Source organism: Mustelus asterias, chromosome 4 (assembly GCF_964213995.1).
Source record: "Mustelus asterias chromosome 4, sMusAst1.hap1.1, whole genome shotgun sequence".
NCBI lineage: Eukaryota > Metazoa > Chordata > Chondrichthyes > Carcharhiniformes > Triakidae > Mustelus > Mustelus asterias.
This window is the reverse complement of record NC_135804.1, coordinates 113023380-113037634: the sequence shown is the minus strand read 5'-3', so window position 1 is coordinate 113037634 and position 14255 is coordinate 113023380. Positions and strand designations below refer to the sequence as shown.

General features: G+C 39.0%; 1 protein-coding gene across 1 annotated transcript in view; it reads left to right on the top strand.

The window, feature by feature from the left end:
- The window catches only part of chm (CHM Rab escort protein), a 130008-nt gene that overhangs the window by 42725 nt on the left and 73028 nt on the right, over positions 1–14255 (top strand). Inside the window, exons 5-8 of the mRNA XM_078211667.1 lie at positions 587–1037; positions 1942–2058; positions 5998–6118; positions 7650–7872. Of these exons, the coding sequence (XP_078067793.1) occupies positions 587–1037; positions 1942–2058; positions 5998–6118; positions 7650–7872 (912 nt within the window). The remainder of the gene's footprint in view (positions 1–586; positions 1038–1941; positions 2059–5997; positions 6119–7649; positions 7873–14255) is intronic.

The following is a 14255-nucleotide window of genomic DNA, read 5'->3' as shown; positions in this document are numbered from 1 at the left end:
TTTGGTTAGAGAGCGTGCTGAGTGCTGCTCCTACTGAAATCCATGACAGCATTCCGGTTTCAACAGTTGTTAAACTAAAACCTCAAAAGTTGTTGGGGAGTTTTTAATGTTTAGCTACCTCCGCTTTGGCTTTATGTTCTGTCACGAGATATTCAATTAAATTGAAGTATAATATCACTAAAAGCTTTTGACTTGTTAATATTATTTGACTTCAAGTTTATTTGTTTTTTTTTCAGTAGAGTACTAGCTAGTTAAATCGCACAATCCTCATTAAAAGTGTCAGCAGAACTATGAATAAGCATGCTACATTGTGATACAGATGATTTCACAACACATCTTTGCGCTTCACCCCTGCATTGAAATATCAAATTATTTCTTAAACGATTCTAGAACTTTACCACTGCTAAACATCAGGAGTCAATTCCATGTGCTGCTCACTTAGTTGAGAAGTTTTTCCTGAGATATCTATTCGAATTTGCCTTTTACTGATTTGATTGTGTCCTGCCATCTTAGTTATTGGAATGGAAGGTGATTAAAATTGCATTTTATGGTATTTCTGATTTGCAATGATTTTTGTGATTAACAGGACAGTTACAGAGGATGATGTTGAGATAGGAGCACTTGAAAATAAACAAACTAATGTGGATTCTAACGCTGCTATTGGCAATGCAGCATTGAGCAATCAAGATGAGAAAAATCAAATGTGTACAGTGACAAGCATTGATGAAGCAGAATCTCCTCAAGAAAATCTCAAGGATCAGGATTCCCCACTCTCAACAAAGGAGGAAATTTCTTCTGAAAAAGTTCAAACAGAGGACAAACTTTGTTCCGGCAATGTCCCTCCATCCACAACCACTGAAATAAGTCTGGCCATAAAGGACATCGCTGACAATATAACTTCAACTGGGTTGGAAGCTGGCAATATAGACCAAGCTACTGATATTTCTGCTCAAGAAGTGAAGAAAGAAGCAAAAAAAATTACATACTCTCAGATTGTAAAGGATGGCAGGAAATTTAACATTGACATGACTTCAAAGGTAACAACTGTCTCTTTGCTCACTAATTGTTGAAAGCATTCAAATCGATAAAATCTGAATTTATAAAATTAAAAATAGGATTTTGTTTTGCTTGTAGGTACAGAGTTCTTATGTGTGGTTTGCTTTATTTTCCACAAATGTCCTCTTTTTGACTATTTTGAGCCTTCTGTGTTCAACATGCCGGCGGAAAAAATGATACTAACAACTAACCTGCAAAAGCATTTTTTCTTTGCTTTGAGATTTCTAATGAAACTATTCATAATATTGTAAAAATGGGGTCAAAGGGCTATTTGAAGATTTTTCAACTGTCTATTATGAATCTTAATACCAAAAAGACCTATTTTGTATTGAGAGCTCAGCAAATTCATGCCTACATGCATTATTTTAATGTTACAATGCTCTAACCTTTTAAATGTGATTTTCAACTGGGTTAATGTGGTTTGGGGACTTGTCTGGGTGGATGCTGGAGGATGTTTTCCACTTGTGGGAGAGACTAGAATCAGGGGGCACAGTTTAAAAATAAGAAGTCTCCCATTTAAGATGGGGATTAGGAGATTTGTTTTCTCTCAGAAGATCATTAGTCTGTCGAATTCTCTTCACCAGAGAGTAGTGGAGGTAGGGTTGTTGAGTGTAAAGGCTGATTTGGATGGATTCTTGATTGAAAAGGAAACCTAAGGGTATAATGGGTAGACAGGAAAATTGACTTGAGGCCACGACTGAATCAGCCATGATCTTATCAAATGGTGAAACAGGCTCGAGGGGCCTCTATTCAAATGTTTGTTATAATTTTACATTCTTCAAAAACACCCTAAAATTTGGTGATGTATCTGAGACCCATTACAGTGATCTAAAAATTGAGTTTCAAGTCTTGCTAAATATAACTGGGATATTTGTGTTCTTGCAGTTCCTGTATTCCCGTGGCTCCTTGGTTGATCTTCTTATCAAATCCAATGTCAGTCGGTATGCAGAATTCAAAAACATCACCAGGATACTTACTTTTCAAGGAGGAAAAGTTGAACAGGTATTCTATCATTTTTTATTTGCTTTATGGGATTAATAGACCTTGGACAATAAAATACAGTCAAATGCTTGACGCCATTGCATTTTCTATCCATTTTAAATCCAATCTAGGATACCTTTAATTGTAGCCATAACTGCCTCTATATCACCCACTTGTGGACTATGCTGCAAACATGTTAGCTGCAAATTATGAAAAAACTTCTCAAAAGTATAGCATGAAAACAGAAACACAATTTTGCACACATGTTTAATGGAAGTAAATCCAAGCCTAAAATTATAAATTTGAAAAGGACTTTGTTTATTTTTCATAGTTGACTGCAATCTGGGCCTAATTTCACAATTCTCTAAAACATTGGAGGAATTATTAGCTTCTGGGTTGTCTGTGGGAAAACTTATGGATTGACGATGGAAAACTGCTGGATCGCCTCTGTGGAAAATATTTTTGATGGTTCTCTATGGATTACTATTGTCATTAACAAAATGATAAGTTTGATAAACCTTCACAGCGTTGTTTTCCACAGGAAATGTTACATTTTGACTAAAAGAAGGGTCAATATGACAAAAGTAGGAAAACTGTTGTCACTGAAATATACTAAATCCATGTGTAATACTTCGTTTCAATCCAAGTATGGTTTTTCAAAAAAAGTGATCGCACACGGTCTCAATCCCCTTACTATTAAATACTCAAGATTCCATATCGTGGAAATGAGAGCTGTGCGCTCTTGATTTTTGTCCCTTATTCTGTACAATGCTCTCATCCATAATTGGGCAAGATAGTTTGTCTTAAAGCAAGCTCTTTCATATCGAGAGTACAAACCAGACCATCTAACACTGGAGACAAATGAGGAAAATGGTTGTGTTCTTTTATTCTGCTGATTGAGGCAAGTGTACTGTCTCAGACAGTTGATCGGGACCACATTACAGACTTCCAGTCACTGCAACCAAAACGGAAAGTGAGGTGCAGTTTTTTTTCCCAGCACCTTTTCACTTTCTGGCTATGTTCCTGGCATGTAAATTAGCTTTTTCTTTGTTATAGAAATATTTATTTTACATAGAGATGTTTTCATTTTGTCAATCCTAGCTTATGTGATGAACCAAGCACCAGTTATAAATTATGCACCATATGAATATTTCTTGAAGTAGAACATTGGGATAAGGCCATTTTGTTGTTGAGACCTGATCATTCCTAGAGTTAGCATCATTGAATGTTATAAAAATATGCTGATGGGAAAGAAATGATAAAATTTGCACAAGAACTCAATAATTCAGAGCAGTAGTAGGGTATTCAGCCCCTCGAGCCTGTTCCATCATTCAGTAAGATCATGGCTTATTTTATTGTTGCCTGAACCTCACTGTCCTGGTTGCCCATCAAAACCCTTGACTCCACCCCACCCAATCCCCAAATCAATCAAAAATGTATCCAACTCAGCCTTGAATAAAGTCAGTGACCCAGCCTCCACTGCTCTCTGGGGAAGAGAATTTCACAGATTGATGACCCTCTGAAAGAAAACTTTTTCCTCATCTCAGTGTTAATTGTGAGACTCCCAATTTTTAAAGTGTTCCTTTGATCTAGACTCCCCCACAAGGAGAAACATCCTCTCAGCATCAACCCTGCTAAGTCCCCTCAGGATCTTGTATGTTTCAGTAAGATTATCTCTCATTCTTCTAAACTCCAATAGGTATAGTCTCAGAATGCTCAATCTTTCCTTATAAGATAATCCCTTCATCCCAGGAATTGGTTAAGTCACCCTCCTCTGAACAGCCTCTTACTTACGGAGGCAAAAACTGTAGAAAATGCTCCATAGGGCAGCACGATGACAGTGGTTAGCACTGCTCTCTCTCAGAGCCAGGGACCCAGGTTCGATTCCCAGCTAGGGTCACTGTGTGGAGTCTGCACGTTCTCCCCGTGTCTATGTGGGTTTCCTCCGGGTGCTCCGGTTTCCTCCCACAATCCGAAAGGTGTGCTGATTAGGTGTATTGGCCATGCTAAATTCTTCCTCAGTCTACCCGAACAGGTGCCAGAATGTGGCGGCTAGGAGATTGTCACAGTGACTTCATTGCTGTGTTAATGTAAGCCTAATTGTGACACTAATAAATGAACATGCCATCCTATAGAATCCCCTCAGTATAGAAGGAGGTCCAGGAGACTTGTCAGTCTTTAGGTCTAATATTTTTCCCAGTATCACCTTTCTATATGGAATATGGTACTGCTTTTCCATTCTTCTTGTCAAAGTGGACAGGTTCAAATTTTTGGCCATTAACTTCGCCGACAAAGGGATTTATATAAAGTATTAACTTTTGACTCGCTGACCTATCTTTGTGTTGTTAGGCAAATTTAGCAACCATGGGTGAAGGAACAAAATTGAAGTTATTGATATAGATTATAAATAGTTGAGGCCCCAGCACTGATAGGACTCCACTAGTTTGAAAATTACCCATTTATCCTGATTCTGCTTTCTGCTAGCGAGCCAATCCTTGATCTATGCTAATATGTTACCGGCTACACCATGAGCCTTTACTTTGTGAAACAGCCTCTAATGGCACCATTGGGAAATCCAAATAAACCACATGTACAAATATCCCTTTATCCACCTTGCTTGTTACTTCCTCAGAACTCTAATAAATTAGTAAAACACAATTTTCCTTTCACAAAACCATGTTGTCTCTTCATAATCCCATTATGATTTTCTAAGTGTCTTGCTGCAACTCCCTTAATAGATTATAGCAATTTCCCTCTGAATGGCTAACTGGCCTATAGTTTTCTGCATTCTACTTCCTTCCATTCTTGAAGAGAGGTGTTACATTTGTGATTTTTGAATCCACTGGAAGCTTTCCAGAATCAAGGGAATTTTGGCAGATCGCAACCAATACATTTACAATCTCTGCAATAACTCCTTTAAAGGACCTAAGACGCAGGTCATCAGGTCCTGGAGACTTGTTAGTCTTTAGGTCTAATATTTTTCCCAGTATCTTCTTTCTATATGGAATATGCCTTTGACAGTTATGAAATATTTCATCAAATGTCTGCTACCGCTCCTTTTACTGTCCTACCTTTTAACCTATTTCAGTTCATTTTAGCCAACTCTGTCTTCATACCCTTGTAATTTAATATCTAAGTTTGGGATATAAGTCTTAAACTAGACTTCTCACTCCCGAATTAAATATAAAATTTTATTATATTATGATCACTGTTGCCTGGAGGCTCCTTTATTTTGAGGCCATTCATCCTGTTTCATTGCACTTTACCAGATCTAAAATAGTCTGCTCCCTGGTTGATGTTAGAACATGCTGATCTATGAAATGCACTCTGAACTCATGGTCAATTCTAAAAATCCAAACCGTAAAGAATTACTCACTTCTGCACTTTGCTTTTTAGAATTAAATTTCTAGAACAGTCCATAAAATTATAATAAATTAGCAACATTAATAATTTCCTTGTAGTTCATTTTAAAAATGATTGAACAAATAAACTGTACATTATGCTAGTCACGCCAATCTACAGTGGTACTGTAGTTAGCATGCCAAGTTTGTATTTTGAATAAGATGTAGATGTTTATTTTAGGATTGAGACAGATAATTATGTGTTGCCTGAAGTTAAACTAGTTTATTGTTATTCTGTACTGTGCGTGTACCAAAGGCAAGAGATAAATGGGCAAAAACATCTTTTTATTATTTATTTGGAAATACGTGTTAATTTTTCAACCCATTATTATGAAACCTATTTACTGGGTCAGTTCATATGCATTAATTTTAGGATGCCTTGGGGAGCTGAAAAGTAATCTTTACACATATGGATGGTTTACTGTGCCTTCCATCAGTAACTGCTGCTTGGTTTCTCCTTGTTTAATTTCAGCATAGCTGGCATACTCTGCAACCAATGGCTTGTGTTCCTTCTAAGCGGACGTTCATTTCTTAATTTACTTTTCCCTCTCACTGCTAGGTACCGTGTTCGCGAGCAGATGTCTTTGCCAGCAAACAGCTCACTATGGTGGAGAAACGAATGTTAATGAAGTTTCTTACTTTCTGTTTGGATTTTGAACAACACCCAGATGAATACATAGGTACTTGCATGACCAAGGCCACCCTGTATTTTGAAGCTTCTGCCATTGTACTTTAGGAGGAGATGTGTTTACTTCAGACATTTTCATGTTTTGACATTATATCACCTGTTATTTTGTATACTGATCCATACCTTCTTAAAGAATGTCAGTAATTATAGCATGTTGAATTACACACTCTTTCATGTTGATGTTATCTTCACTGTCCAGGTATTTATGCTAATGTTATTTTGTTAATCTGTTTCATCTTAAAACTTTCCGAATTTACAATGTGCATATATGTCTCTTTCCTGAAAGATTTTTCATGAGTATTCAAATAAGACCGTATGATACCCCAGTTTAATATTATTGCAATTCTTAATTTTTCATGCTGCAGTCCTGCATTCGTGATCACTGGTTTTACTCAGTTAATGCTCGGGTTGCTGGCATCTCCAATGAAATGATTGTGCATTTGAGCTGGCCTGCTCCCCTGGAAGGCCCACTCAGTAATTTTTTGAGTCAAAGAACAAAGAAAAGTACAGCACAGGAGCAGGCCCATTGGCCCTCCAAGCCATGCTGGTCAAGATGCCCTAACTAAATAGAATCATAGAATCATAGAAACCCTACAGTGCAGAAGGAGGCCATTCGGCCCATCGAGTCTGCACCGACTACAATCCCACCCAGGCCCTACCCCCACATATTTACCCGCTAATCCCGCTAACCTACGCATCTCAGGACTCTAAGGGGCAATTTTTAACCTGGCCAATCAACCTAACCCGCACATCTTTGGACTGTGGGAGGAAACCGGAGCACCCGGAGGAAACCCATGCAGACACGAGGAGAATGTGCAAACTCCACACAGACAGTGACCCGAGCCGGGAATCGAACCCGGGACCCTGGAGCTGTGAAGCAGCAGTGCTAACCACTGTGCTACCGTGCCGCCCTTTAAGTTTTTAAAAAAAACCTTCTGCCCTTACTCAGTCCATATCCCTTTATTCCCTCCCTATTCATGTACCCATCCAGATGCTTCTGAAATGTTGCTTATGTGCCTGCTTCGTACTAAAGTTCTGAAGAAATCATTATTATAGAAGTAAACTATTTAAATTATTAAAACTAAGTTCCAAAAATAACTGATTTGAAATAAAACATTTGGGCAATTTAATTGTGATTGCTTTCTATTTCATTTTGCTCTCTGCTTTCCCATTTCCTTCTCCATATACACGCAATTCCCTCTAAGCTGTCAGCATTTATTTTGAAATGAAACAAAATGTCTTCGGTAATGGTAAATTTGGACAATTTTTGGACCATTTTCTCAATTCAGAATTACTTCCTATATAAATTGATAAGCAGATGTGACAAGTTTACAGCCAAGCATTTTATGGAGGGAGGGACTTTCGTGAGCACCTCTTCTATTTCTGCTTACTTTTTGCTTCAGATCTTTGAGAACCAGTTGTCGAAACTTGTTTCGCATTGCTCTTAAGTTGTGATATCAAATCTGAACATTAGTTAAGTGAAACCCAATACAACGTTTGTATTTGCTGTTATTAATCCACAGACTTTAAGGATGGTGGATTTTCAGACTACTTGAAGACAAAGAAGTTAACTGCAAATCTGCAGCACTTTATTTTACATTCCATCGCTATGGTCTCTGAAACTGCTCCCACCACAGAGGGCCTCAAAGCAACCCAGCACTTCCTACAGAGCCTTGGACGATATGGCAACACACCATTCCTTTTTCCCTTGTACGGTGTTGGAGAAATACCACAGTGCTTCTGCAGGTACGTTGATATCGTTATTGTTCCTTCAACATTGTAATTCTCAAATTATTTTAATACTTCTCTATCTTTCTGTACATGCCGGTGATTGTCATGAGTTCAACAAGTGTCTTAAGATTGTGAAAATCAGTATTTTTTTAAAAAGCTTTGGTAATGTTAAATTTGGCCAATATTTTTAATTCAGAATTAAATTGCTAAGCAATAAACAAATGTTATTGTATTATCTCAATGTATTTTCTAAATTCATTAACAGTTTTAACATTGAAGGGAAGATGGCTAGATATCAATAAGAATGAAACCAAATATAGCTCTTTCACTAATTATCTTAACATTCTGGTTCATCAGTGTATTGCTGTGATTCCATACTAATTTGTTGTCTATTAAATTAATATAGATTCATGTTGTTTTGAAAATAGCTCAAATGCTCAGGATCACGTATTCTCTTTAACTGGAGCAGTGACTATGTCAAAAGCTGTGTTGCAGCATTTCTTGATTCTGTTGTTTATCAGTAAATGCCAGTGTGGTCATGAAGTCTATAAAAACAGGTGGACTCAGTAGTTTTCCTAACAATGTGGAATGTATGATACAATTTGAGCCCATTACCTACTCTTGGGCTCATTATAATGTGCTGATAATGTGCTTTCCTGCTTTGGCAGAAGCCTCATCTCGGAACTTTGATTCTCTGCCTTCGGAATCTCAGTCTCCTTCCTGTATGTTGTAATTGTGCTCATTGATCTCTGTTTGTTTCTTTCTGCTTGCTTTTTGTCATGTCAAAACCTCACATCTAGGATTTGTCCAGTGTTGATGGCTTTCATATTGGATCACTTTCTTTCTCTGCGATATCTGAAAACTGAAATGTCAATCTTCGTTGACTTCATCAATCCGCGCACCAGCACCAAACATTTTCCCCAGGATAACATATTAATGCAATTTAATTACATTGAAACCTTTTATTCAAAAATGTTTAATATCAATCTACTTCTGAATGCAAAAGATTACTTGGTAAGACCTTATGCACGTCACTGTCCTTCAATACCGAAAGTATTTTAGCCAGTTCAACACTTGACTTTCTGCATTGTTTTGAAACAGTAAGAAGTCTCACAACACCAGGTTAAAGCCCAACAGGTTTATTTGGTAGCATGAGCTTTCGGAGCGCTGCTCCTTCATTAGGTGAGTGAGTTATTTTGAAATAGGTCGAGGCCCCATTTTGTTCCCTGCCCGTCTGCTTCATTTTCTCCTCCTTGTGGCACTCACTCCAGTTTTTGCTTGATATGAAAATCCTCCTGTAGAGTTTGGTATCTCCAGTCTTCTGACTATTGTTTAATGCTCAAGAGCCACATAATACATCAAAATCTTGTGCACTTAAAATCAAATCAATTTCAAGAATGTTATGTGTAAAGAAAAATATTTGATGTGAAAATATTCCTGTAAGAAATTGTTGCTTTTAATGTTTTGCATATAGTGAATTTCAGGTATGCGAATTTACAAGGATTCCTCGCAAAATTGGGGGGGGGAGGGTTAGTAGATTGCGCCAGTCCAGGAAAATAGCATGTGGGCTTAAAAATCCATTTCGCACCGAGCGCCAAACAGTTTGCGCTTCTCCCAGGCCCTTTCTCATGGCACGAACCAGATCGTGCCCAGAAAAGGCACGATGCCGATTTACATATTTAAAGTAGCATTTAAATATGCATAGCTGTTTGAATCCCACCTTGTTCAAATTTTAACTGCCTTCAGGCATGACACAATAACTGCGAGAATCATTGCTCGTGGAGACCTGGTGCAATGGTCACACCAGAGGGCTTAGAGGACATTCAAGCGCCCGGTTGGTCAGAGCATGGCTGGCAGTGACTACATTTTGCGCTCTCTCATTTCCTTCTCTATCAATGGTATGCTTTGTCTGTACAGCACGCAAAAAAACAATACTTTTCACTGTACGCTAATACATGTGACAATAATAAATCAAATCAGTGCCCAGCTGGCAGAGGTCACCTGGCACACTGGTGCCCACCTGGCAAATGGATGGTGCTTGGCAGTGGCCACTGGACAGTCTGGCGATGCCAGTTGGGCACCGCCAGTGTGCCCAGGGCAGTGCTGAGGGGTGGGGCCTGAGAGGGGGCCATGCCGAGGTGAGGTCATGCGGAATGGATCATGAAGGCGGTCTCGTTGGGGGTCTATGTCGGAGTTCGGGCAGAGGGACCCATGAGGCACCTATCACTCCAAAAAGTGGCTGAGTGTGGGAGGATTGCAGTGTGGTGCGAGCCTGAGGCGCCAGCATGGATCACTCCATTATTCGCGTCGTTATGACACTTCAAAATTTTTTGGGAGAATTCCATCCAACCAGCATCCTAGTTGCAGTCTTAAAGGGGTGTGTTTAAGCAAAGCAGATTTTCCCATAATTTGGTGTATAAAACTCAAGTTAGATTATTTTGGACATTTTCTGTCAGAAAAATCATAAGCTGAAACTCTGTGCATTGAATAAAGTAACTTTTAAAAGAAATTTTAAATATAAGAGCTAAATGAAACGTAACACTCCCATGTGATGGCGTGGAGTTTGTTTGTTCAGAAGCCTGGGGCCTGATTCTCCCATTGCGAACCGCAACTTCTCTGGCGGTTCAGGTCGGGAGATGCACGTGTCGGCCATTTCGCGGGTTCCCTGCGAGCTTTTGCGACCCGCACACATTTCCCAACCGGAAGAAAATGGCGCCGCTGGGAACGTGCAGAAGTCCGGCGGAAGTGAGGTAAGTCATTTGAATATGTTTTACATATATTATAAATATATTTTAAATGTGATTATCGGGCCCGGCACAAAACTTGCAGGTCCGATAGCATCTCCCACCCGCCAGGAGTACTTCATTCCGGCAGGGTTTAGAATAGCTCCCCACGTTTAGGGAACTAGCGGGAGACCCCGCCAGAGTGAAGGGGGGCAATCGGGGCTTCTCAGAGGTTTGGAAGGTGGTGCTCCCTGGACATGGGCATCCTGGCAGTGCAGTCCATGCCCAGGGGGCACCTTGGCACTGCCCCCAGACACAGACAGTGCCAAGGGGGTGGGATCTATTGTGGGCGGGGCCTAGGGCGATTGGTGGGGTTGGGGGGTCCCGCTGCCACTCTGCATTGGGATCGGTCTGGGCTGATGGGAGGGCCCCTCCCCCGTCCCCCTTCCCGGTTTTTAATGATATTCGGAATTGTGACCTCTGCATTGCACAGAGTGAGGAAATTCAGGTCTGAAGCTGCACTGAAAAAACAGTCATGACCTAGAACAGTTTTCCCACCAATTCAGCACTTTTGGGAGATTCGCCGCCCCTAGTTTCTAGTGACTGATCTCCATTGGCTGTTACTGATCCTCTGTGGCAGAAGATGGTATTGGTGCTGGAGCAGCTGAAGGAGCTCATGGCGGTGCTGATGGACGCTAGGGATGGCTCTCTGGAAAGGGCTGACACCCCCGTATACTGTATTGCTTCACCAATGGCATTGTGGAAAATTGCAAACAGTCATCCCATCCGCCAACCCCATTCTGGCCATGACTTGGAAATGGAATGTTGAATCTCCTGTGGATCAACAACAGTTGAAAAGGTTCTATGAGCTGTGGAGGACAATAGCAGTGCCTGTTGCCTGCATCTCAGCCTGGCTGAGGAACAACAGCGTGAATGAAAACTGTCTTCCGTCTGATAAATCCACTGGACCACAGCCAACCTCCTTGCACTCATTCATGGTAGCTGGGCTGGAGGGGCATTACAGGGTACTGGGCCCACCATGGTTGGACACTAGGAGTTCTCGGAATCTATTGGGCCACCACAGGAATTGAAGTGTGTCATCTTCGAATGCATTGTGAGCTTATCATGAGCTCCGCAGCTTCAGCCCTGAATGTGCAGGCCATGAAACTGGAACTCTCCAGCAAACGACCTTGTAACAAATGTTGTGGTGTTATTTTATCAGGGTTGTTATAATAAAATGAGGATGACCGAGTGTTTTGTTATTTCTGTTTGTTCAGTTTTAACAATCATAACAGTACAAAAAATAGCTTATAGTACAATAATCATTTAATTAACTTGTATTTGGAAGAGAAAGAAAAGGGAAAGGAAGAAGAAAAGGAAACAACCCAAGTGTTTTAATGGTGTGTATTAAAATACTCATCCAGCTTATCTTTCAAATAAGATTGCATACCAGTGTCTAAATATTTTTATGATTCATGATTACTTGTAAACATTCTGAACATGAGATCATAAATGTTGCATGGCCTAGTTAATGTTTCAAAAATATACCCATTCGTGGCTGGCTATAGCTTTGCTGGTAACAGCCATTCTTAACAAATAACTTGCAGGCCTCATGGGAGGTTTGTATTTCATTAAAACCGTAGTCTTTTATTGTAATTGGAGGTTTGTCCATGGTTACACAATTCTACTGGTGTGGAGTTCAGTTGATTTGTATTTGCTTGATTTGCAGAGGAAGCAAAAACTGTCTGATTCCTAACTCCTGAAAATAATTTCCAATCCTTGGTATTTATGACGCAATATTAAAATTGGTGAGGTCCCAATAAATACAATCCCTTTAAAAAAAGAGTCTAATGTTGTTTTATCAGTAAATTTGTCTCAATAGGAAGAGTGTTAAAAAATACCTAATGAACTACAAAATCTTTTGAAAGCGAGGAGCTTAATAAAGCATGTTGAAACAGTTTTGAACTACTGGGAATTCAGAGATATTTCAATCTAGTTCCCAATGAGTCTTACACTCATGTGCTTTATCTTTCCAAGTATATACTGAATGTTGCACCAATTAATTTGCTTTTTTTTGTTTTGAAAGAAAATGTGCAGATATCAACAGCTCGTAATTTGCTATATATGGGGATGTTGCCTGGAATTACTGCATATTCAGAAATACATGTGCTATTTTTCTGAAGCAATCATGTATTTTACAATTACACCTTACATGATTTGATTTACAATGGGGAAAAATATAGTTTGTAAAATGTATGAGAAGCTGCTTAAAACAAGTTTGCTTGTCGTGGATTGTGAATGTCATTTCCATGAAATTTATCATAAATGTAGGTGAAGTCTTCATACGGTCTGAATTTTGCAATTCATCTCTGAAATATTATGGTGCAGGACCTCTAGTATTTTATCTTTAGTTTGCATGTCTTTGTAGGTAGCTTTGGAAGGCAACAGTTCCTAGATGGTAGGATTAGTTTTGTGCCCCTTTTATTCAGACTGGGCAGTTGATATGTTTGGGCACAAGATGTTGCTCATTTTCAGCTTTTGCAACATCTGAGAGTCACAATGTGGGGTGGTGGGTGGGGGAACTAAATTCTCACCTGGCTGCTTTAAAATGTGAAGCTGAGAATGGGTATGTAGGGTTTAGGCTAGGGAGAGGTTACTATTGTGTTGAGTTTCATGGGAATTAATTTAGTCATACTAATATTATGCACTTGATAATTAAATGTGCTGTACTGTTCTATGTTCTAATTTTCTTTAAATTCAAAGTACTAGAAAATTGTACTTTCTAAGATCAGTCAATTTGATAGTAAAATCCAGTTTTAATCAGAGAGAATAACTTAATTCATATGCATTGCATTTATACTTGAGGACTGAGTAAAACTTTTATTTGTATTCATTTTAATCTATCAATCTGGAGCAACTGCCGAAGTATAGATAAATTGGAAAAATAATACAATCATCTCCATTTTTTATCACAGATCAATAAGTGTTGCAATTAATATCATAATGAAATTGATTTGTTGCATTATTTATTAAGATTTGACAAGACTATTTCATGGCACCATCCGTTTAGTCTGTTATACTTTTCCAATACCAGTACAAGGCACACACTACACTGTTTCAGTAAAACAGCTGATGGAGTGGTTATGTTTTAAATCTTCAGATTTTAGTAAACTGCAAAGCAAATGTTGAAGACAAAAGTTTTGCTTCCCAGCTATGACCAATCTTTGCCAAGTGTAGCAATAGTATAGAAAAATAAAATAATTTGTGCAATCATGCTTCAATGTATCATTTGCCTGCTGCTTTTCACTCTGAAAGAGCAAATAATTTCCTTTTTTAATGCCCATTTCTCTGAAATTGGAAGCAATAACTTGTATTACTACAGACCAAATACTGAACTATTTTTCAGCCCAGGAGTTGGTTGGCTGTAAGTTCATAGGTCCTAGTTTAGTCTTTGTGTGGTCATGTTCTTGATGAGGTGGATTGGTTTGTCAGGGTGCTGTCCCACAAAAGTCTAATTCAAGTTAACTGGCCATCATGCCATTTATTGACCAGCTATAAATGAGCTATAATATTTTTAAAAATTTGTACAACTAAGTGAAGAATTTACCAACAGACATATACACAAAATGCCAAACATCGAGAGAACAGGGAAGGTGTAGGAGGGAGAGTTTCAGT